The sequence below is a fragment of the Rhododendron vialii genome, chromosome 12a, assembly GCF_030253575.1.
Source record: "Rhododendron vialii isolate Sample 1 chromosome 12a, ASM3025357v1".
Lineage (NCBI taxonomy): Eukaryota > Viridiplantae > Streptophyta > Magnoliopsida > Ericales > Ericaceae > Rhododendron > Rhododendron vialii.
The window spans coordinates 2,461,256-2,483,486 of record NC_080568.1 but is presented as its reverse complement, the minus strand read 5'-3'; the positions used below and the strand labels follow the sequence as shown (position 1 = coordinate 2,483,486).

Below are 22,231 nucleotides of genomic sequence, written 5' to 3'. Positions count from 1 at the left end.
GAGGAGTACATCACAAGAGAATGAGTTGATAATGATATTCATGCCTATAGTGTTCTCACCTTACATGATATTTTTTTGACAGGGCAACTCATGATGGTTGGTTAGATCTATAGCTTTTGGAAGCTCATTGGTATGTTCATATTTGGTTGAAATCCATCTGATTCTTTGGATATTTGTTATCTTTTATCTTTGGCTAGCGCTTTATCGCTTTTAAGATTGTTGATTCTTGGTGTGAATCTAAGACAGATTTTAAGTGTCGTTTGCATCAGGTTAAATGTCTAGGTTGGGATGTAAGATATCGACTGTCTTGTGTGTTTCCCGTTTTATATTTAGACTAGTGTTAGCCCGTACCTATGGCAATATGCATCCCAGTTGGAAAGGGATGACAGTTGTGTGATTTACGTGAAAATCATGGGCACTTAACCGGAAAGTGAGAAGATGCACTACAGCTTTTGGATCAAATGAATCGAAGCCGTTCCAACAACTTGTCCCCACACCCTTCTGTTTTATAATAGAGATTGTTAGTTTGACTTTATCCAAAGGGCAGCGGCAAGATTTTAGCTCAACGGTGATAAAAAATGTGCACAAAAAAAATTGCATTCAAAGCACTTATACAAGATAACGATATTTACTTTGCTTTAAAGCTTATCGGGCTTAATTTATTTTATTTTGATGAGTTATATGATCTATTTACTGACAAATTTGAGTTAATTCTCATTTACTTTGGATTTGCACGATTAATTTAGTGCTGATAATATAAAAAAATATTCAATTATATGCAAAGATATGCAAAATTTTAGTACATTTTTTGAACTTAAGAAGTCTATGCTATTTGTAATGAACTCCGCTATGTAAGTGCCACTAAGTCATTATTTTAATCTTCTCTATTTTGTCAAAAAAAAATATACAAGAGAATGAGCTCATCAATTGATGGAGTGATAATTCAATTGTTAGGACATTATCGCATGATACTTCAATCCATTTAGCAACTACACAATTACGTGGGGTTCATGACCATGCGTTTGGGGCCGATGGAAGGACTATGAAGTTAGTATAGTACTACTAGGGGTGTAAATGAGCCGAACCGAACCGAATATTGGCATGTTCGAGCTCGGCTCGATCAAAATTCGTCTAGCTCGAGTTCGAATTGAGCCGAAAAATCTCAGCTCAAGCTCGGCTTGACAAGAATGTACAAAGCTCGAGTCGGCTCGTTAGTATTCGGTCTGGAATAAACGAGCCAGCTCGGCTCGAATTCGAGCTTGAATTCGTCAACTTTTCAGCCTTAATATTGAAAAATTGGCTAAACAAGCCGAGTCGAACCGAATATTGGCATGTTCGAGCCGAACAGAACCTATATATTTCGAGCCGAGACGAACCTGTTCGCAAACCTATATATTAGTACGGTCGAGCCGAGCCGAACCTATATATTTCGAGCCGAGACGAATCTGTTCGCGAACCTGTTCGAGCCGAGCCTTGTTAGGTTCGAGTTAGGCTCATTTATCAAACGAGCCGCAAAATCGAGCTCGAGCTCGCTCATTTATCCTTCGAACCAAGCCCTTACCGAGCCGAACTCGCAAACTGCTTAGCTCATTTAGGGCTACATCAACAAGAGGAGTTGATTGTTGGAGTAATAGTTCAGTGGTCTGGACATGATTGCCTTGTGTTCGAACCCACCTAATTCCATAATATAATGGAAAATTTTAAAATTAGTCTAATAGGATGACAATAGTAATTATGAGAATGTGTATTAATGGGTATAAAAAGTACACAAAATAAATATTTTTTTTGACTTCTAGTGTGCTTGTCGTCAGCCAGGTGGGCTGACAATAGCAAGATTGTTTGAATACTTATTTCTCATTTTACGAGACATGTCATTCTCTCACAATGCATCACTTTTAATTCAAAAAATAACTATATCCATTGGAGTTGATTTTTACATAGCCCCACAAAAGTAAGTACTTATTTTTCTTAGCCGAATGGGGCATACGATTGTGTGGTGGATAAGGAGTTCGGATATCATGTGTTCATGTTCCAAGAGCACCCAATAAATTACCCTGATATGATGATAGCTGCTGGGTGGTGTGAGTGAGTGTGTCGCTGTCTCGAGGAGGCCGAAAGCGAAACATCGAATTGTGTGCTAGAACAGAGAGTGGAGAAGATCTGATCCGTTGATTTTTTCCCAAGTGAAATCTGGGCCGTCGGTTGGGGAACCCGCCAGGAATTTGTCCTCCCCGGGATTTGATTCTCTGGTTTGAAATCGGGACATCTTATCGAGCAACGCCATGTACCCGGAAAGAGCAATCAGTAGTTATTAGTTAAGATTTACTTTATATTTGGGTCCTATAAATGAAAGTGAATCTCAATCACTTGTCATTCTTTTCGGGAATTTTTTTGGGTAAATTTTCGGGATACATTGAGTAAATAATCGTGAGATTAGTAAAGTTTCACCTTTTTGTCCTTTTTGCTGGATAAAATTGCTTTTCTTTTGTATTTATCACCTTTGTTTTACCTTTTCATTCTTTCGGTCTTTGGATGAGGACCTCTGCTTTTTTGTAATTTGATGTTTACATTTTCGAAAGAAAAATCTTAACATTGCTCCATGGACAATGAATAATTTGTACGTCCAGAGTCGACATTAAAGTTCGGCTTCTTTCGTTCAATGAATAGGTTTTTTATCTTTATTTTTTTATTGAACGGAACCGTCCAATATTGCAAAGAAACAAATTTGAGAAAAAAAAAAAACTTTTGCGTTATTTAAAAGTCACATTAACCTTTCATTCTCCTTTTTTGTCCACCCATATTCCCGAAAATGAAGTACTACCTACTTTATTTTGACTATAGAAAACATGACATTTTTCTCTATATTTTCTCGAAGTTTGTAATGTCTTTACATTATCAATATATTAAGAATAGATCTATTGAAAATGCTAAATTTAACGATAATAAATGAAATACCTAGGTCATGTCAATAAATCAAATTTGTGTCCTTAGAAAACCGGGAAGTGATTTTCGCACTCTTTTGCTCTATTGGCACCATCTTTTTTTCTCTATTACGTAAAGTTACTCTGACACCCTTGCACGTCTAACCTTAAAATCTTTTTTCTTCAAATGCCTTAACTACCCCTCCAATAAACTCATGAATAGAAATCCCTTCAAAGGATTGCCCATACAAATAGCCAAGCAATTTGAGCCCATTCATGATCTGGGGAGGAACCGAAAATACCCAGCAATTCCATAAGTAGTTTTCTAACTAGTTCATGCCAAAAAAAAAAAGAAAAAAAGGAAGCTTCTTTGTCTAATTTGTGCTCCGCCAAAAAAGAAAGAAAAAGTTAAGTAGTAAAGAGAACTCTCTCTCTCTCTCTCTCTCTGCGAGCGCAAACGAAAATCCGGGAGTGGTAGAGGATTTATTTTTTGCCGGAGATACAAGGGTTATTTCTGTCACTCAGAAAACAAGAGGAAAATTAAATTATAAAGTGCAAGGGTGTTATAGTAACTTAACCTGGTAGAAACAAGAAAAAAGTGCAAATGAAGAACAGGAAAGTGTGGAAATCAATCTCCAAATTCCCACCACCCCCCCCCAACCCCCCCCCCCCCCCCCCCCCCCCCTCTTCCCTTATCGTTTGGTCCACAATCTCGAACTTTAGGGACTTCTAGGCTAAAAAGCGCAGAAAAATAAAAACAATTAAACCCTATAGCACATTTGAATTCTGAACCAAAGGCATCCGATGGTGGATTAGTGCTTTATTTATTTGTAACCTTCGGTTATAGTGATCTCTTCCCCCTTCCTGTTTAACCGATTCTCAAAAAACAAAGGCAACGACCGAACTGATATTCCAAAACAACTTTTCTTGCTTTAATCTAAGCATAATAACTTACAAATAATGTATTAATTCCCCTTCGAAAAGACAAATCGACCAAATAATGTACAAACAAACACGCCCTCAAATTCCGAAATCAATGGACGAACCATACAAAATAGACAAAACACCACCATTAACATTACCACAGCCCCTAGGCTAAATGCTTCCAGCAGCTCTCACCTCAAGAACAGCTGGGGCCATCTTTAACTATAGAGTCATAAGCACAAATTTGCATCTAAATGCACAAGAGTTCAAATCTACAGGTACTTTTTATAAAAATAATTACGACCCAAAAAAAATGGCGCCTTAACTCCTTTCCGAAGTGAGGCTACCGAGCTTCAAATGTTAAAGCCCTTGAAGCAAATCCTTTTCAAGATTACTATCCAATTGGAGCCGATAATAGAACAAGGACCTCATTTCCTCAACATTTGACTCCATTGAAAGCTCGACAGGGGTTTTACCTTCTCCGTTGACAGCATATGGATCTGCCCCCCTGCAGTTGAGCACAATAAACTGTTTAAATGAGCCGGATGATCAATATGCGGCAACCAGTATTATGGGGGACTATACATGGAGAGAAAAAGAGCACAAGGAAAGAGAAGAGAACATGCATGGGCAAATAACGCGAATGAGTATTACTTCCCCAATTTAGCTATACAGACTGCTTTGACTGATTTTGGAAATTGAGAGACATATGACAGATTGGAGAACTATGTTGAGGATGGGGGCATCGACCAATTATTCTTGCTTTGGAAGCAAAACCTTATCTCCAATAGAGGCTCAAAGAACCGTTCTTATAGACAACCCACCAATAGATAAAAATAGAGAATTGGATGCAGGAGCCATGAAGGTATCAGTCCATGCTACTGATTTCATATTAGCAATTTCGTATTTCAGCACTCCACACTATCGGCTTTACAAAGACCCAAGGTCCCCCAAGAAATAAATATGTTGCTTTTATATCCTTCATAAATAACAGAAAGTTCAAGAGACTCGCTTACACCTAAAGCTATGATGAATAAATAGACAAACGGAACTACTAGAACTCAATATAGCCTTCTTTCAGATGAAGTAGTAGTACTTGAGTCAAATACGACAAAAGGTGAATTTGGCTTACATGCGAAGCTAAACCAAAGTAGTTTGCACCTCAGTGAAGGAGACTTAACACAATAGTTGTGCACAAATATGAAACAGCAACCAAGCCAAACAAAACTTTGCATTAATCATTTTCCTGGTGTCCCAATCAAATGGAGCTGAGCTACGCTAATCTTTTCCCCCCATTCTACTCTGTCAAGGTCTATAACATTAATTGGTTTTGATAAAATCATACCACCTTCAACCTCAAATTCTATGGCAACTTATGTCACTCCCCTAACAGTTCCATTAACAATTGTGCTGTCGTTTTTCTCTATCGTTACTTACATCTAAGTCCCCAATAAGCCATTCAATGCAGGAACAAACACTGTTCTCAGTTTTAAGTGACCAAACCAGCTCAACCTATTTTCTCTCAACTTGTACAAACATTGAAACAGTGAATTGTAAAATGATCTGTAGGAAGGATGTGATAGTAACTATGATTTGTAGTCAGGATCAGTAATTACCTTGTAAGAAGCATCTTGACCAGTGTAGCTTTGCCTCCACGAATACAGTGATGAAGTGGTGTTTGACCTCTTGCATCAGAAGCATTTATGTTTGCACCATACTGTAGGAGGAGCTCCAGCATGCCAATGTCAGCAGTTTCACAAGCCACATGAAGCAAGGAGCACCCCTCAAGATCCTCCATTGAATGGCTTTCACTTGTACCTGCTGCTAAGTTTGAAGCGTTCAAGGACCGTGCTGGTGAATCCCCAGCTAAGATTCCAGAGCTTTGATCGAGGCTTGTCGGCTCTTGCAGCAGCATCGCTTTGGCAAGGGTTAAAGATTTGGATGACACTTGCTCATGGACAGAGTTTACATTTGCTTCAGAGTTTACAATGAGCCGATATACAGATTTCTTGTCATTACCACGAACGGCCTCCCAGATCTGTTGTGCCACTGTATGATTGTCCCTGGGCTTCCGAACAAAAAGTTTGTCTGCATACTGCAATCAGAAGAAACATGATCGCACTTCACTATTTTTTTTTATAAGTAATAAAATTTATTGAGAAGGCATCAAGGGAATACGACCCATGTACAAAAGAAAGCGAGGAATGATAGCACTTCCCTATTTTCCAGAGCAGATTTCACAGAACACCTAAGAAAAGGCTAAAAACTTAAAAATGAAGATACACTCGCAAACCCAGAATATCTAGAACAAAGGTAAAACAACTTTCATAGGTTCTTAATGCAAATAATTTAACTGCCTGCTCAAATTGCCGGACTGAGCAACACATTTCAATGCTTTTGATTTCTTTTTCCAGTTTCTTGGTTGTGTACTTTGTCATAATGAAGCAGGGTAATTTGGTAACGCATTCAACACATAACTTCCAAATTGGCAAGGGACTATATGGCGCTCAAAGACTCAGGGTCTTATAAATGAAGTAGCATTCAGAAATCAGAATTGGTTCGTGTGTGCACCCACATTCACAAAAAGTAGCGCCAATCAAGTGAACCATAAACCTGCTCAATCATGACTCATGCCCATAAGGTCAGACCACCAAATAATTAGTTCACAGTGGGGCAGGTTATGGACATGTTCTCGTATCTAGGCCCCGATTGCCCGTTCAGAGCCACAGATCAGCAGTATAGAACAAAAGTAAAAGAAGGGGAAGCACACCCACATCACGTGATATTGTTATTCCCATCATGCAATTGTGATTGCCCTTTTATTTAAGTGTAGATGTAAAAAACCCAATTGGTATTGTAGCATTAATCTTTCAGTGTTCAGTTCTTGCAGATAAGTTGTTTTAAACCAGGACTACTACTAGATAACTAAGCAATATACTGACATAGGCACAACATTAATTAACAGCAAGAGAACACTGTGAGGATCAATCATTTAGCATCCGCTTATAATACTTAACCTAACAATATATTCTCTCTCCACCATGCTTCTGGTGCCTTTCTCAAGCTAGTGAATGCACATATCAAAACTGTGCAGGTATTCATTAACCAATTGATAAATCTACATACGTCTCTCTGTTAACATATCTCCTGCCATAGATAAAAAATTTGGTATAATTACGCTATCCGGAATATTAGTTAAAAAAAAACTGTCAGGAATATGAAAAGAACCTCCTCAAAGTCACGTGCAATCAAGTGGAAATGAAAGTTTTCAGAAAATGAGCACAAGGATAATATGCATACCTTTGCATGAATGAATTTCTCCTTTACTGAAATAGAATCAGAATGACTAGGCTTCCCAATAAAAAGCATCTGTGGCTTGTCAGACTTGTACAAGCTTCAGCATCAGAACAGCAAGTGAATATTAGCAACATCCAATAATAAGCACAAATTTATAACAATAACAAAGCTCTTGCATTAAAGCTTTCAAAATTGAAAGTGAAAACTCCATTTAACTATAGTGGGGATTATTTACCCTGTAGGGACAAGATCAACCTGAAATCCACTTCTTGATTGCAAGTGCTCCTCCCATACTGAGTTAGCAAAGGTATTGCCCAATGACTGGAACATACTTATCACAGAAGGTTCCCAAACTTTAACATCAAGTGTCAGTGACCTTACCTGCAATAGAAACCAACCATAAGCAAAAGAACTGAACTCAACCAAACAAGCAACCTCTTGGGGTAACCTAAGATATTGAAATGAACTTATTCTAACTTCTAATTGTAGAACAATAACAATATCATCCTCAAAAAACTTCACACTCTGGAATCGTTTACTAAACCAACTCAATAGAATATCAATCCCACAAAGGCACACTGAATCTTTCATCTATTCTCACACGTATCCAATTGCCGGAGTACGGACTACGGAGTAATATGTCAGCAAGGCGAAGCATACTCATCAAATCTAGCAAATACTACCAAGAAAACGTGTCGTGCTTACACACACAAACACACAAAAAACACTGTTGGGAGAGAATGAACACATTCTTTGGTCCTCCAAATCAAAATAAAGTGGTTGTTAATAGTGAGTCGATGTTAGTAACGATACTTTCAAGTGAGTCGATATTAGTTAACTCTGCCTCTGGCTCTGCAGTATTGATGTCTTCATTATGAGCACTGGTCTGATGAACAGCATCTTCATCCATCCCAAAGAGAGTCCATGAGCGATACGGCAAAGCCGGCTTTAGGCTAAAGCAAGTTTGCTTTAGCCCCAATATTGCTTAAGCTTACAAATGGTCCCATTCCAGATATATCCAAATGGCAACATGCTTAAATTTCCAAAAAGAAAAAAATATACCACAGGACCCCAAATTTCCAAAGACGAAAACAAAACAAATAAACATAAAACATTTGTGTAAAAACTCAACAAAAAAAGAACCACTTCCAATTTAAGGTTAGAAAAATCCTTTAATCTCTTCTTATTTGACAACATCACATATGGGCAACCTAGGGCCATCAGTTAAACTTCCAAGCAATAGTTACATCGGAGGAATGCTGAGAAGAGCTACTAGCTTAATGTACTGTACAAATATGATGATCATGAACTAACTTAATCTACTCTACCAAAGAGCTCCCATCCTGTCAATAGGACTTGAATTTAAGTTAGCAGGATAGATGAGAAGCTGGATGAAGGGGCATTAAAATAGACCTTCAATGGAACATTCTCAACCATACGCTGGGTCGTCGGTAATCTAAAGGTGTAATCCTAATAGACTTCAGCAGAGGCATCAATTCTTGGGTTCATTCCAGCAAGTAATTCAGCAATCACTATCATGTCATTGATGGACAAAGTAAAAACTATTACATGAACAGAACCTTTATATTCTTTATAAGCAATATGCACCCAAAAATTGTTACAACAGTGTCTTAAGATGCTAGCACTGTGCACAGAAATATGCAACTTACCTTTGATATGTGCACACCCAGGTTCCGGTGAACACCAGAACATTCGATGCAGACAAGAACACCAAGATTTAAGGATGCCCAATCGGGTTCAGGAGCACCACAATCAGCACATCTATCGTTACCACATACTTTTCGTAGCACATCAATCGGCTTCTCAATTTTCACAGAGGTACGTTGTTGTGAACTTCTCAATGCCCGTTCATGATGTCCAAAGCCAAGCCTCTCGGATGTGTATTCTTCAACTGGTGCATGATCAAAATCAGAACTCTCAAATGAACTACTCTCACTGCCAGATCGATGATGACCACTTCCCATGGGACTAGCCAGCAAACACTGAAAGGAAACAACTCAATTATCAATTAAGTATGAAAATCAAAGACCCGTTGTGATAATGGACTTAGGAATTACCCTCTCAGGAGTCTGCGAACTCAGTAGTGAAGCGATGACCCCAGTTATCTTCTCAATCCAGTCCATTTGATCCAGGGCACTTTCTGCCTGCACTGACAGGCAAATACAAACATTAAAAATAACACTAACTTTCACTGACAACATAGCTATTCAGAAATAAGATGATTTGGTATGAGACACACAACTAAATGACCAAAAATAGTGCAACCTACAGTAAGGCTACCTGCAAGGTGTAATTCTTTGTTGGTGATATAATCCTGAAGCAAAACCTCAGATCCGACTGGTCGGCATCAACTTTTATTGTCGATGTCAGCAGGTTCACGGTGTGATGAGCAACGGATTTCTCATCGTGTACTCCCCCATGATAATGAGAAGAAAGCCAGCGACTCAGCAATCCAGAACCAAGTTCAGAACTATTCCTCTGACCAGAATGTTGACTGCCAGATCCCTAAAAATTCATAGTGATACAAAGGCAAGGACGGAATTAAGACTAAAATGGATGGACAGAATCCATACTTATATTCCATATGTGATTAAATTTCTTCCGCCAGTGGGCCGTCATTATGGGCCCCACCGTGCGTCTATTAGTTATATGAAACGTTCATCTTGTAGGGCCCGCAAAATAGTATTTGCATTTAAAAATTTAGCTTGATCAGACATTGATAGGTGTATCCAAATTTGAATCTCGATTTATAAAATGGACATTTTAACTTTAAAACAATTAACAGAATCAGACCATCTATTATATAAACTAAAATTCAACTTTTGATATATACATGTACCGTGTCCAATCAAACTGTTTTTTTTCATGGATACACTAATATGTGGGCCCTACAAGATGAACGGTTAAGATTATATCGATGAACGCTGTGTGGCCCACAACAGCGGTGGTGGAATTGTGGAAAACCCACCATTTGCACCGCCGGTGGAAAGAATTTAATCTCATTCCATATAAACTTACAGATGGTTTGCTGCATTGTTTGCGATAGTAGTACAGCATTCCCCTACTATCAAGGACAAAAAACCTTCTTTTCCAGTCACCTCTCAGGTTTGACGAACGTTTTGAGAGATAACCTTGTCGAATAGTTTGAACCTGGAATTATCATCCCAACACCAAATGTCGATGTTAATGCGGAAGTTAACCCAAAAAAAAAAAGGTAAAGAAAATACAAGTGAACATGATCTCTTAACCTTTCCCTTTCCAGCAGATTGCATGACCGCTTCTATCATTTTATGTGAACTTCTACCAATTGCTTGTATGCCATCCCCCCCATTAGGAGATCCATGAGAACCATTTGAAGACAACCTGCTTTCTCGATCAACCTGCCTTTTGTACTCTTGCATTCTCTCGTTAAGAGCTGCCTGCTCATAGTTGGACCTTTCTCTTGATTGTCGTGCATAAGTCAAGACCTACAAGCAACACGTGGCACTTCATATTTCTCAACCTTAATTAGAACAAGTGGAGCTCAGAAACATCAATGCATTAACTCAACTCAAAGAATCTAGCGCTATACTATTTCCAAAGTTATCTCTCTGCCTTCGTCTCAACAAATAGCCAAAGGTGGAGAGCTAGAACCCAAATAGCTTCAGTATACAAACAGAAACATAAGCAAAACTAGGATAAACAAAGACGAGATCACGAGAGCATAGTTTGAACTGGTCAATGTTATTGTTAGGAATAAAATTTTGTGTGCACTTTCCAGCACAGCTGTGTTCTTCAATGCCAAACGCAAATTCAAAGCATAAGGAAACAAGGTGCTGGCAGATTTAAATTAACAACTAGTCTTTGGAGGCGGTAACTGTGACCTGGGATTGAATCCTGCCATCATCGGTACATTGACCTCTCATTTTTTCAGGAGGGGTCTATAGATGAACCATCTCCATGAGTTTGATCACATATAGTCAAGCCAGTAAAATGGATTTAAAAAGTATTTAAGCGACTCAGATGTGTTTTTTTCCCATCCCTTATTTCAGTTTTAACTTCTCTTCTAGCTTGAAGGACCTAATCTAGAAGTCCCCTCTTAAAACCCTCAACCCGGGACCAAAACTTTGATTTATATGGAAAAACTATCAAATTCAAAATAGTTGGTTAATTACCTACAAAAAGCACCACATGTTGTTACCATAAAGGCGAATATAACAACAAACCTGATTGATGTATGGTTCCATCTGATGCAACAGCTCATACCCCTAACAAATTAACCAAGGTTTAGGGGGTCCACAAGCAATCCAGCAAGAAACTAAAAAATTTGCACAAAATGGTTTACCTGTTTGAAGTAACGGAGATGAGCATCCATCGTACCACTAACTGCTTCCAAAAACTCAAACCTCTTTTTTGCTTCCACATTTGAAAGAGCAGTTACCTGGAAAGCATCAAATTTCTAAGCCTCGTAGACTTGATACAATTTTCTGATTCTGGAATCTGGATAACCAGTTATGGTTGTAAGCACAAAATATTAAGTTACCAGGTTAAAGCGAGCTTGCTCAAAAGTAGACCTTGCATGGTGAAGCTCCTGGAATAATTCAAAAATATAAGCATTTTATGGAAAAAAGATGTTCTCTACAAGGTTTAACCAGTTTATCTTTTTGTCCAGATACACATCATTCAGGAACATTCTGAATAATACCTCCTCCAGAACTGTAGCTATATGATTCTTTGTTCCTTTCCTTAGCGATAGAAACTTCTCACGAGCCTGCAGCATGCAATGATTTAAGAAACTACACAGAAATTCAATATTCAAGTACATCAATCTAATTTCTCCTACAGTAACTTATCAAACTTCTTGGATAAACAAGACTGTTTTGGGCACTTCTTGCTAAATTAAAATGGACGGAAAATGCCATAGCAGGACAAATTCTAAAAAATTTGGGGTTTTCATTCAGATATCACAGTTTCCCGTAATTTGTAGCACAGTGAAAATTTGTCAAACCCACATATAACCAGATGATCTTAATCAAGGAAGTGCTACAACAATCTTTTTAATAAGTGAAGGAAGAACCCTAATATAGCATGCACCTGAAGGGAAATTTTTCGGGAAGGCAACATAAAACAGGCATGGAGCTTGGGTAAGTGGGCAACTGTTGTAAAAAAATGGCTTTTAACTTCTTCACTTAAGCAATCTGAATGCCTCCTAAGGTTTGAGTCTGTTAACTTTGATTAGTCTATACACCATCCATAAATCCAAACAAAGTAAAAGCTGCCTTCAACTGTACTCCACACTCCCAGAGACTAGCAAATAAAAGTAACTACAATTGTGAAAGTTTGTTTGGTAGCTCCAAATCTGCATCCAATCCAGTGTGATCGCATAAAGAACCACTTCACCGAAAGCAAGAGCACTTGCCTTCCACCTTTGAAATCACACTGTATTTCAAATTTCTTCCCCGACTGAAGAGCAGAATTTTGAGCAATCTGATGTTGAGAGATCCTAGAAGAAAAAAAGGCACCACCGTATTTGTCAAAGGTTATTACTTACCAGTGAGTTAGTAACCAACCAGGCCTTTAAGTATGAACTTTTTCTGTACTTTTTAACAATCTCCCATCTCTCTATTGTGCGATCTTCGGCAAAAGTAGATACCAAAAACTAGATATGGAGTCGAGGCTGCCCTCACTCTTACATATTGCCTTACTTCACACCACCATCTTGCATGGCATTCTCTCTCGGAAGAACCTTCCACATGTGTAGGCCAGGGACATGTACCCTACCCACCCGAGTATTTGACTCGGATACCAAGTTTCTCAATCAAAGGTAGAACTCAACCCTAAACACTAGCTATAAGGTGAAGACTAAGATACACTATCAACGACGCAATGAGGTACTTTGCTTCACACTATATTCACCAAGCAAAGTAAGAACGGTCAGATTCACATGTTTGACGAAATGACCCCAGCTCCTTGTTGAGGCTCATGGTTTGTTTGAAGATCACACAGCGCAACCTATGGGGGCTTTGATGCTCCAATGCTCTCACATGCCAATCAACCAAACCCCAAAAAAACTAAAGGATCAATCCACTTTAGCCCCTACTTTTATCCAACCCATAATGCACTACCCAGAGAATCCAACACTATGCATCAGTAACAAATTTCTTCTCTTCAATCAAGTAATTTTTCACCTAGCATCACCACACGTCATTGACAGCCACATACACCAGTAGACAAGAATTTCCTATCACAACCTCTTTCAAAACCGACCATGGCTATGCCATCGCTACCACCTATAGACCTTTAGATTCATGTTTTCACATCTTTTGTGCAAACCAATCGTTAACCTTGACGAACCTCTCTTCCCAACGTTATACATCCACCCCTCAAACTCCCAAGAAACCAAGCTTTCAAAACCCCTCGGACAACCCCTCCAACTACTTTACCCAATCACTCCATTTCCAAATGAATCAGAGTGAGAGATCTACAGAAACCTCTCCCTCATTCAACCATCACTATTCTACTCTCTCCCACACAATATCAAAACAACTCGAAAGATTGAGACACACCATCAGGAGCACAGAACATAATCAGATAGCTACTTCCTTCAAAGAAAAACAACCCAATTGGAACTTTCACTGGAATGCAAACCAAACACCAAGAATTGAAGAGGAGAAGCCCCAAATCAACCCCCAAATCCAAAATAATCTAAAAATGAAAGACTGAGAAGAAAGGAAAGATCAATGGAAAACCCCCAAATCATAAAATCAGTCAGAAAAGATTGCATATTACCATTTGTTTTTCATCCATTCCATTTGATTATTTCATCTTTCACTAACAGATGTATTGACGGAAAGTGAAGTATTGCCTACTTTTAAAACCTCTTGGAGCTACGAGTCATTAGTGGTCCGTAGGTGCCTTATTTGGTCTAGTGAGGATCTAAAGGAAGGTAAATTTCCATTACCATCCTGAGCGGTTCATAGGTCCCTTATTTGATTTAGTAGGGTGAGTTAGTGCCTCAGGTGCAAACCCTAAAATTACTATCTTGATTGAAGGAGAAAAAGACTTTAACTTCTATGTCAAATTTATTGAGTCTTTTTTTGATTTTTTCATGATTTATTATTATCATCAACCATCGAAGTACCTGAGATGAGAATCACCTGGTCATAAAGAAGGCTTGCCTTGTCAAAATGCTTCCGTGCTTCCTGCACAAAACGACAAGATCCCTTATTAGCTGATACAACTTATAATAGGAAAGAGAGTGAAACTGCTTTTACCTCTAGCTGCTTTTACAACTAGCTGCTTTAAAAGCTTTAAGTTGTTTCAGAGAGTTGCTTAAGTCCTAAGATCATATGCATGCCCGTAGAGGGGAAGCCAGACTACTCTAGATGAGCCAAACAAGTGCATACACTATCGGTAGGCCTAGAGATTCAAGACTATTAATCAATTACTACTAAAGCTACTCCATAAGTTCATTCCACAAACTAAGAGCCCTTCACTGAAGTTGGAATCAGCTACTTCCAACGAATTCTAGCATAGATGTTATCCAGCACAATGAATTCTTAAGCATTATTCATGATTAGGATGTGCATGTGTGCAGGAAGGCACCCTCTGCATTCTGCAACGAACTTGTTGCTTGAACATACCCACCCATGCCTCACATAGTCACATATGTTAAAAGGTGACTGGTGTCCAACAGACAACATTATTAACCATAGAAAATTAGCAATGAAATTCAGCAACAATATTCTACATTCAAATTTGAAACAATCAGTGTCTGAATGCAAGTATATCAGCCCAGTAAATAGTTTACACTGGATTCACTACTATTTAAAGCGACATATGAGCATATTAAAGAATTCAATTTTACCAAATTCCAAAACTAGTAGCTGTACTAAGATGTCATCATTAGCCCTTGATAAATAATATAGATAGAATACTGAACCACTCCACTCACAGAACTAAACTGGCAAAACCTGCATGATTCACGACCTTTTCCGGTTAATCGAAGATATATTATGCCACAAATGTCAACCAATTGTAGAAGTTAGCGGCATTTAGTACCTTCACATCATGTAAATCTATATTGACAAATTGTAGCAACCTGTCATTCAGCATGTGTTCAACCTGAAACAGAAATGGAAAATGTTAGACGAAAAATACCATCTCTACTCCAAACAAATAAGAACATTGTATAGCTGATGCACTAGTAAAGGGAGCAACACCACTCTCCTTTCCTTTTTACAGGGGGTTGGGGATGGGTTGAAGTAAAGCATCATGACCAAAATATTAGGGCTATAACTTACAGTAATGTAGTAAAACCACATGTTAAAAGAAAGACTTCTTTGGAATCTTTCTTCCCAGAAATGCCCTTCATTCTGAACAAAAATGACAAATGAAAAGAAAGACTTCTTTGGAAAACTATTTCGGGAATTTGTTGGGTGATAATTTCTGAAAATAATCCATTTTGAATAAAGACTTGTTTGGCGAACAAGCGTTTAGCAACAACACGTAATCGAACATATTGACATTCAGCATTGCGTTAGGTGAAACTGGCAACCCTGCAGCTCAATACTTCGGGCTCCACCATTTGGTTGCGGGAGTGGGGGGCGAAATGAAGGGAAGTAAGAAAACTTCACCTGGGATCTAAGAACTTCCTTATATGTCCCTATTTCCCTCAATGCAATAGTAAATTTTGTCATAACAGGGCCTGCAAAAGCAAGCAGAATTTTCACTCAGCAACACAACTGATAGACTAATATCTTACACACCACCAGACATGTAGAGATCTCATTCAGAACCAGTGAATTAAATTCAACTTTTATCAATTTGTCACAGATAGAAATAAAAATGGAAAGCACACACACTTAACATGACCAAAATCACCAGATACTCCAGGTGACTGGTTAAGTTGCGGATATTTAACATTGACATCAAAGAGCACTAGTATTGCCAAACAAGTTTTTTTCTGCAGTCCACATGTGCCTATGTTAACTATGAGCCACCCAAATTCAAGAAGTTCAATTTTCAAACTTCATACAAGTCTATGGATCATTGTTGTAAGAACTTCACAAACTTCCAACCAATTTCTCTTCTACCATAACCATGTACCATGTATGAGAAGTCCCAAGTTGCTTCGGTACCAAAGCGATGTACAGTACTGTTAACAAAGAAAGGTGCTCAGTACATGTCCTGAGGCAAACGGTGTCTTGTTCACAAAACCATAGGAATCATATAACGTACCGAACTGGAGAAGAAATCACACGATACAAAGTTGTAGCTATCTTATGATACACGATACGAATCCCAACAGGTTACAGGACACATGAAATGACAAAACCGATACACTACGCGTATCCCAATTCACCGGTTAAGAGTGAGGGCACCCTCTCTCCAATAGCTAGCTTCTGGGGTTACCAATACCTTGTAAGATGGTATCAGACAGATAACTGCAGAAGGATACGTGACATGTGCTGCTGAGCCAGCACGTGACGTGTGCGAGGGTTTGAAGCTAAGTCACACGTTGCTAGGGTACCAGTTACCACACAAATGTTATGCATACAAGTGTGAGGATACCCTCACTTCACCAACAAGCATTCGGATTGAGTTCTACCCAAGACCGTAAAACAATGACAGGATTCAAACATTGTTATTTAACTTTTGAGAATGGAACATATGTATTCCTTTTGAAATGAGCTTATTACTTGCATGGGTTTCAAGCTATAAGGAGAAAAAGAAACATTAGCTAATAGAACAAGGAAAAGCATGTGAGAGAGCTAAAACCTTGACTCAGATTACTCGACTTCATTTATCTTGTCAATAATGAAATTAGGCCATTTCAACCTTACCTTTCTTGCTAGTATTGTTTTCTAATTCCCCCCTTCTCCCCAAGTAATAAACAAGGGGAATAACGATACTAAAGAATGAGATTTCCAAGTTCCCATTCCACGAATTACTGACCTCAATCAAAATCATACTCGCCTTACCTAATACTCAAGAACATCATACGGAGTATCACTTTAAGGTCATTTATGCTCAAGTTGCTCAGCCTGAGTCTGTGCACTAGCTATCTAAGAAGCAAGTAATTAAGAAGAAAGGCATCACCATTACCGACTCTTTAATTACCGAAAACTAGAAACAAAAGGACTGACCTACATCCACATCACAACTGCAGAATAACTTTGAAGTTTGAAGATAAAGTACCAAACATTTAGACATACCTCCAAAAGCAACACTAATTGGATCATTATGACCTCCACCAAAAGTTTCGAGGGCGCTGGCAAAAGCAATGTCCCCGTCATATCCCTCGCCAAGCCCTTCACTGCAAGTTCCAAAGCACATAGAAACATCACCTTCTTTTATGATAAAAAACATAGAACATCTTACCAGATATCACACGTGATAGCCACCGAAAACACAAATAAACAAGCTATTAATACGTCGTCACTTGCTCTAGAAGACAAAGGAGCTAAGATCATCCATGATCCAACCAAGAAGTCATGCAGAACAAGAAGATATCAATTCTTTTGAATTCATTGGGGTATTTCTATCCATATTCAGGCCCAAAGGATTACAAACATCAAAGTGTCTTTCAAGTTACTTCTATCGACCGTCTTCCCCTCACAAATTTTCTTCCAGTCATACAACAATACTAAGGAATTGAGAATATCTATTAGAAAAAGAAGACCAACTTATCCATCCAAGTCCTTCCGCAGACAGATCTGTGGTCAAGAACTAGAAGGCACAAATTTGAAATATTAACATGGACTAATGCTCAAATTACAGTCTAAAGTCAAAAGGCTATTGAAGAAGATTGACTAACGGTACCTAATCAAATCAAAACAGCAACAGCAAATTTATGAAAATGGAAGAATGAATACAAAAAGCAAACTAATATGCTTGGAATTCTATTACACGATCACACATGCTTAATAATGAAAAAATATAAACAAAAATGTTGAACTCGTACTACAGGAAAAAAATGAGACACATTATTGACAGTGTACTCACGTGTATTTCCGACATCCTTTATAAAATTTTAAACTTCTTTCCCCCAAGAATTCAGCACTTTCCTCCAAGCATTGTATCTGTCTCACCAAACAAAGACATCAGCAAAAAGCAAAGTCTATGAGAAACCAATAAAAAAACCTGCACACAATCACTAGAGCTTGTGGCCATTACAAGAGTACCGATGCATTAAAACCCAGCTATCTGACACACTATGTGATTGGATTAAAAGTTGCAACTTCTGATTTGACCCAATATTCCATACGAGTTTCATGAAGAATCGATATGCATCAATATGTGACTCTAACATAAGAGAAAATCGGTGATGAATCTTACAAATTATGATTCATCGCTTTGTCTGATTCACAACAAACTGCGATTCATGCAATTCTTCATCCCATTTGGCAAATTCAAAACACTTTTACTTCTTTCTTTCATTAAGAAACAGTAATATGACTTCCTGGTGTGCATGGTACTAAAATAACTAACCGATGCATAATTTGTTGATCGCTGGGTCAATACAATTTTTAATATAATCCAAGCCGGGTTCTAATCTCCTTTTGTTAGCATTATTTTTCATCAGACATAACTAAATGTATCTCCTAAGGTTTAAAATAGCTTGTACGCCAGAAATAGTTTCATTTTCATGAAATAAACATAGTTCGCCATAATACGAGTCGAATGAGATCATTGACATGGACCCAAAGGTTGTGCAATGATTTTCTTTTATTGCTACACAATGTTTCTAAAGCGAATTGATAGAATTGGCCTTTCTCCACTATAAGTCTACGTGTCAATATTTTGATGACTACAACGAATTGAAAGAAATTTACACACCGACAATTTCCATAAGAAGAATCCCAGTATTACAGGTTTGAACTTGAAAGCTGAAAGCAGGAATTGCAGGCACTTTAAATGCATTGTTTGCTTCGATGTAACGGTTGTAGGAGAGAATGGAATTGTCATCTTAGCTTCAAACTGGATGACCATTCACCTAAACAGGTGATACTGATTCAGTTTACAATCTACGTTCTGTTTTATTTTACCAAACCCAACGGTGGAATCAACATTCAGAGGAATGACTGTTCCATTCCAGCTTACTAAACACTACCTACCGAAACAGACTCAGTGGTGCAGCTATCTTTGAAAGTTCTTCACAGATTATAATCGCAAAACAGTACACAAGAGCATTTGAAGTTTTGAACAAGCCACAAAGCTGGCATTTAAACTCTGACTGAATCCAGAGGGAAATCCAAAGTTATGATACTTACATTTACTCCCTTATAAGTTGATTGTGCTAAAGTCAATGCGATAGAGTTGTCCTTACCCCAGTATAAGTCGGCATGTCAGCATTTAGTTTACTATGCCGACTTGACAGACCGACCATTTTCCAGAAGAAAATGCAAATTGCCAGGTATCAGAGGTTTGAACTCGAAAGCTGAGAGCAGGCATTTCAGGCACTTTAAATGCATTGTTTGGTTTGATGGAATGTTTGCGGAGAGAATGGAATTTGGCATCCTTAGCCTCCCAATGGACTGACTATTCACCTAAATTAGAGATTACTGGCCCAATTTGAAATGTACATTCTGCTATAATTTACCGAAAGGAATGACATTCCGTTCCAGCCTCATTCCAGTTTACAAAACACCTAACGAAACAGACTCATTGGTGCAGTTATCTATGAAAATGATTCATTCACAATATCGCAATCAACAAACTGTACACAATAATAGCATTCGAACAAGCCACAAATCTGAACCCCAAGGGGTTGGCCGGGTGATCAAGGCCTGGGAGTCTGGGACTTAGGGTTTGCTCCTCATAGGAGGTCTCAGACTCCTTCGGTTTTGGCTCCCAAAACTTACCTTTCTCTCACAGCACGGTTCCCCATAGTTTTCACTCACTCACTACTCTCATCTCTCTATCTATCTTTCTCCAATTATTATCTCAAAAACCTCTCTTGAAACATTTACAGAACAAAGTCCTCATGTTCGAAACCTCCCAAGTGCTATCAACTCCAACGAGGCAGTACATACAAGCTTTGTCCCCGCTTTAATTAGGCCCTGCTAGTGGACAGTGGGATTGGTCACAAAAATTAGTCGATGTGCATGTAAATTGGCCCGGACACCTGAGTTATCAAGAAAAACGAGCCCCAAATCTGGCATTTAACTCTGACTGAATCCAGATGGAAACCCAACTAAGTGATGATGCCAAAATGCAAAATTTACTGAGCAAAGATTCAAATCCTGCTGGCTGCAATACATAAATTGCATGAACACAACCCCCCCCCCCCCCCCCCCCGAATTTGGGCCTGCTAGTGGACGGTCGGATTGATTAGTCGGATTAGTTGAGGTGCATGTAATTAAAAAAAAATAACATGACCGAGAGAGAGAGAGAGAGTCAGAGAGATTACCTGCTTGCGGAACATGGGAGAATCGTCGAGCTTTGCGAAATGCATATCTGAGACGGTATTTGGTCCTCGTGTCTGTAGTAGTATAACTTTTCCAACATTACACCAATGCTCGATCTTCTGCGATTAAACCTAACCACATAAAATTCACTCAATGCTCCCAAAAACACTCAAGATCTCTCCTTTTTCCCCGATCTCAATCATAACAGAACCCTAAACCAGAGTAATCACCTTTACTTCAATCACATAAAGAAAGAAAGAAAAAAGACTCGCTTGAAACCTAGAACAACTACCAAATCTACCTAAGCCCGATTTGGGGTCCAGAATTGAGCTAAATTGGCTGGTTCGAAACCCTAGACAACGAACTGGGCAGTAAAAAGCAGGAACGGAGAGAGAGAAACCCTATAAAGCAGAGTGTGATTATTAACGGTGTTTTCAAGATGTTTCGTACTTTGTACTACTGCTAGTCTTCTTGGGAATTATTATATAATTTTAATTTACTAAAATTAGTGGCTTTTTAAACACGATTCCATTAAACCGGAGAATGATGAAACAGAAGAGAGAGAGAGAGAGAGAGAGAGAGAGAGAGTGAGAGTGAAAGAGAGAGAGAGTGGGTGACAGGGTCCAAAAAGTGTACACAGAGCTTGTTCTGTATTTCGCTTTTGCAAGATTTACACTTTACGTCCTTAATACTTTCCCGAACTTCTAAATATTGACCCTCGAAGGATTTATGTTCTCAGTTTGATCCATGAAGGATCGTACTGTTTTTCAATGTACGCCAATTTGTTTTTTTGACTTTGCATGGGGGAAAACCCCTTGGCCCTCCAGCTTTGTAAATGTTGCAGCAACCACTCCGTTCCCAAGACTGTTATCTCCCTAGTGAGATTTTTCTTTCCTATCTCCACTAACCGCCGCCACTAACACCACCGCAAGAACCATCTTTCCTATTTTATCCTATCAGCCTCCGCAAATCTACATCTTAAAACACCCTTTATGTCCTCCCCATTGTGGCAGTAGTCTATGAGAGAATATCATTCATCCCCGCGTACGAATACACTATCCATCATTCATTCATTTTTATTAATAATCTTCCAACTTCATTTCTCCCGATCAAGGATCTAGTGTTCAAATTCAAACAAGATACATAATGTGGATAATATACACACTTTGTTAGTATAAAAGAAAACCAAAAGAGAATCACTATAGTATTAATTACAGTAACCGGTATGAATGTAAAAACCTAATTTATAAAATTTTACATCTCAGAAATAATTAAAAAAAAGGTTAAAGAAATAATTTGCGAAACATAAATATAGAATTTATATAGAATAAGTGATAAGTCTCACCTATATGTTTTGCCTTCGACTCCAAAAAGAATTGAACCAACTCTTTCCCTTTTGTGTTTTATTTATGTCTACAAAATAGACGCCCGATAATAATTGGGGCACATTTGACAATTGCAAGATAGTGTAAGATAGAAAATTAGAGAAACATGAAGGGGTCAAAGTATCTGTACTAGCTATTTGTTTTTACTTTAATTTTCATGTTTGGTCATTTTTTTTGAAAAAATCTGTCATATGTCAAGGTACGATGATTTTTCCTGTGAGAGTTGCGAAAGCGACACATGACAAAATTCAGTTTTATAAAAGACATATCTCCCGTGCTGCAAAGGAAAATA

General features: G+C 38.4%; 1 protein-coding gene across 1 annotated transcript; it reads right to left on the bottom strand.

The window, feature by feature from the left end:
- Positions 1–3,826: 3,826 nt before the first annotated feature.
- On the bottom strand, positions 3,827–21,172 carry LOC131310017 (ADP-ribosylation factor GTPase-activating protein AGD3). The gene is made up of 19 exons (XM_058336793.1): positions 20,557–21,172; positions 18,150–18,226; positions 17,360–17,460; positions 15,779–15,849; positions 15,204–15,266; positions 14,300–14,344; positions 11,848–11,913; positions 11,686–11,733; positions 11,488–11,583; positions 11,369–11,410; positions 10,412–10,630; positions 10,182–10,313; positions 9,444–9,668; positions 9,221–9,307; positions 8,813–9,145; positions 7,378–7,523; positions 7,146–7,239; positions 5,462–5,940; positions 3,827–4,353 (listed from the first exon to the last, which is right to left on the bottom strand). The coding sequence occupies exons 1-19, from the start codon at positions 20,599–20,601 to the stop codon at positions 4,206–4,208; spliced, it is 2,517 nt and encodes an 838-aa protein (XP_058192776.1). The 5' UTR covers positions 20,602–21,172; the 3' UTR covers positions 3,827–4,205.
- Positions 21,173–22,231: the final 1,059 nt, after the last annotated feature.

Excerpts from the sequence above, each read along its gene's own strand:
- LOC131310017 (XM_058336793.1), bottom strand. The coding sequence starts at position 20,601 with ATGCATTTCGCAAAGCTCGACGATTCTCCCATGTTCCGCAAGCAG. Across the intron at positions 11,411-11,487 it reads ATCTCCGTTACTTCAAACAG|GGGTATGAGCTGTTGCATCA; the intron begins GTAAACCATTTT and ends TTAATTTGTTAG. Across the intron at positions 10,631-11,368 it reads TGGAACCATACATCAATCAG|GTCTTGACTTATGCACGACA; the intron begins GTTTGTTGTTAT and ends TGTTGCTTGTAG.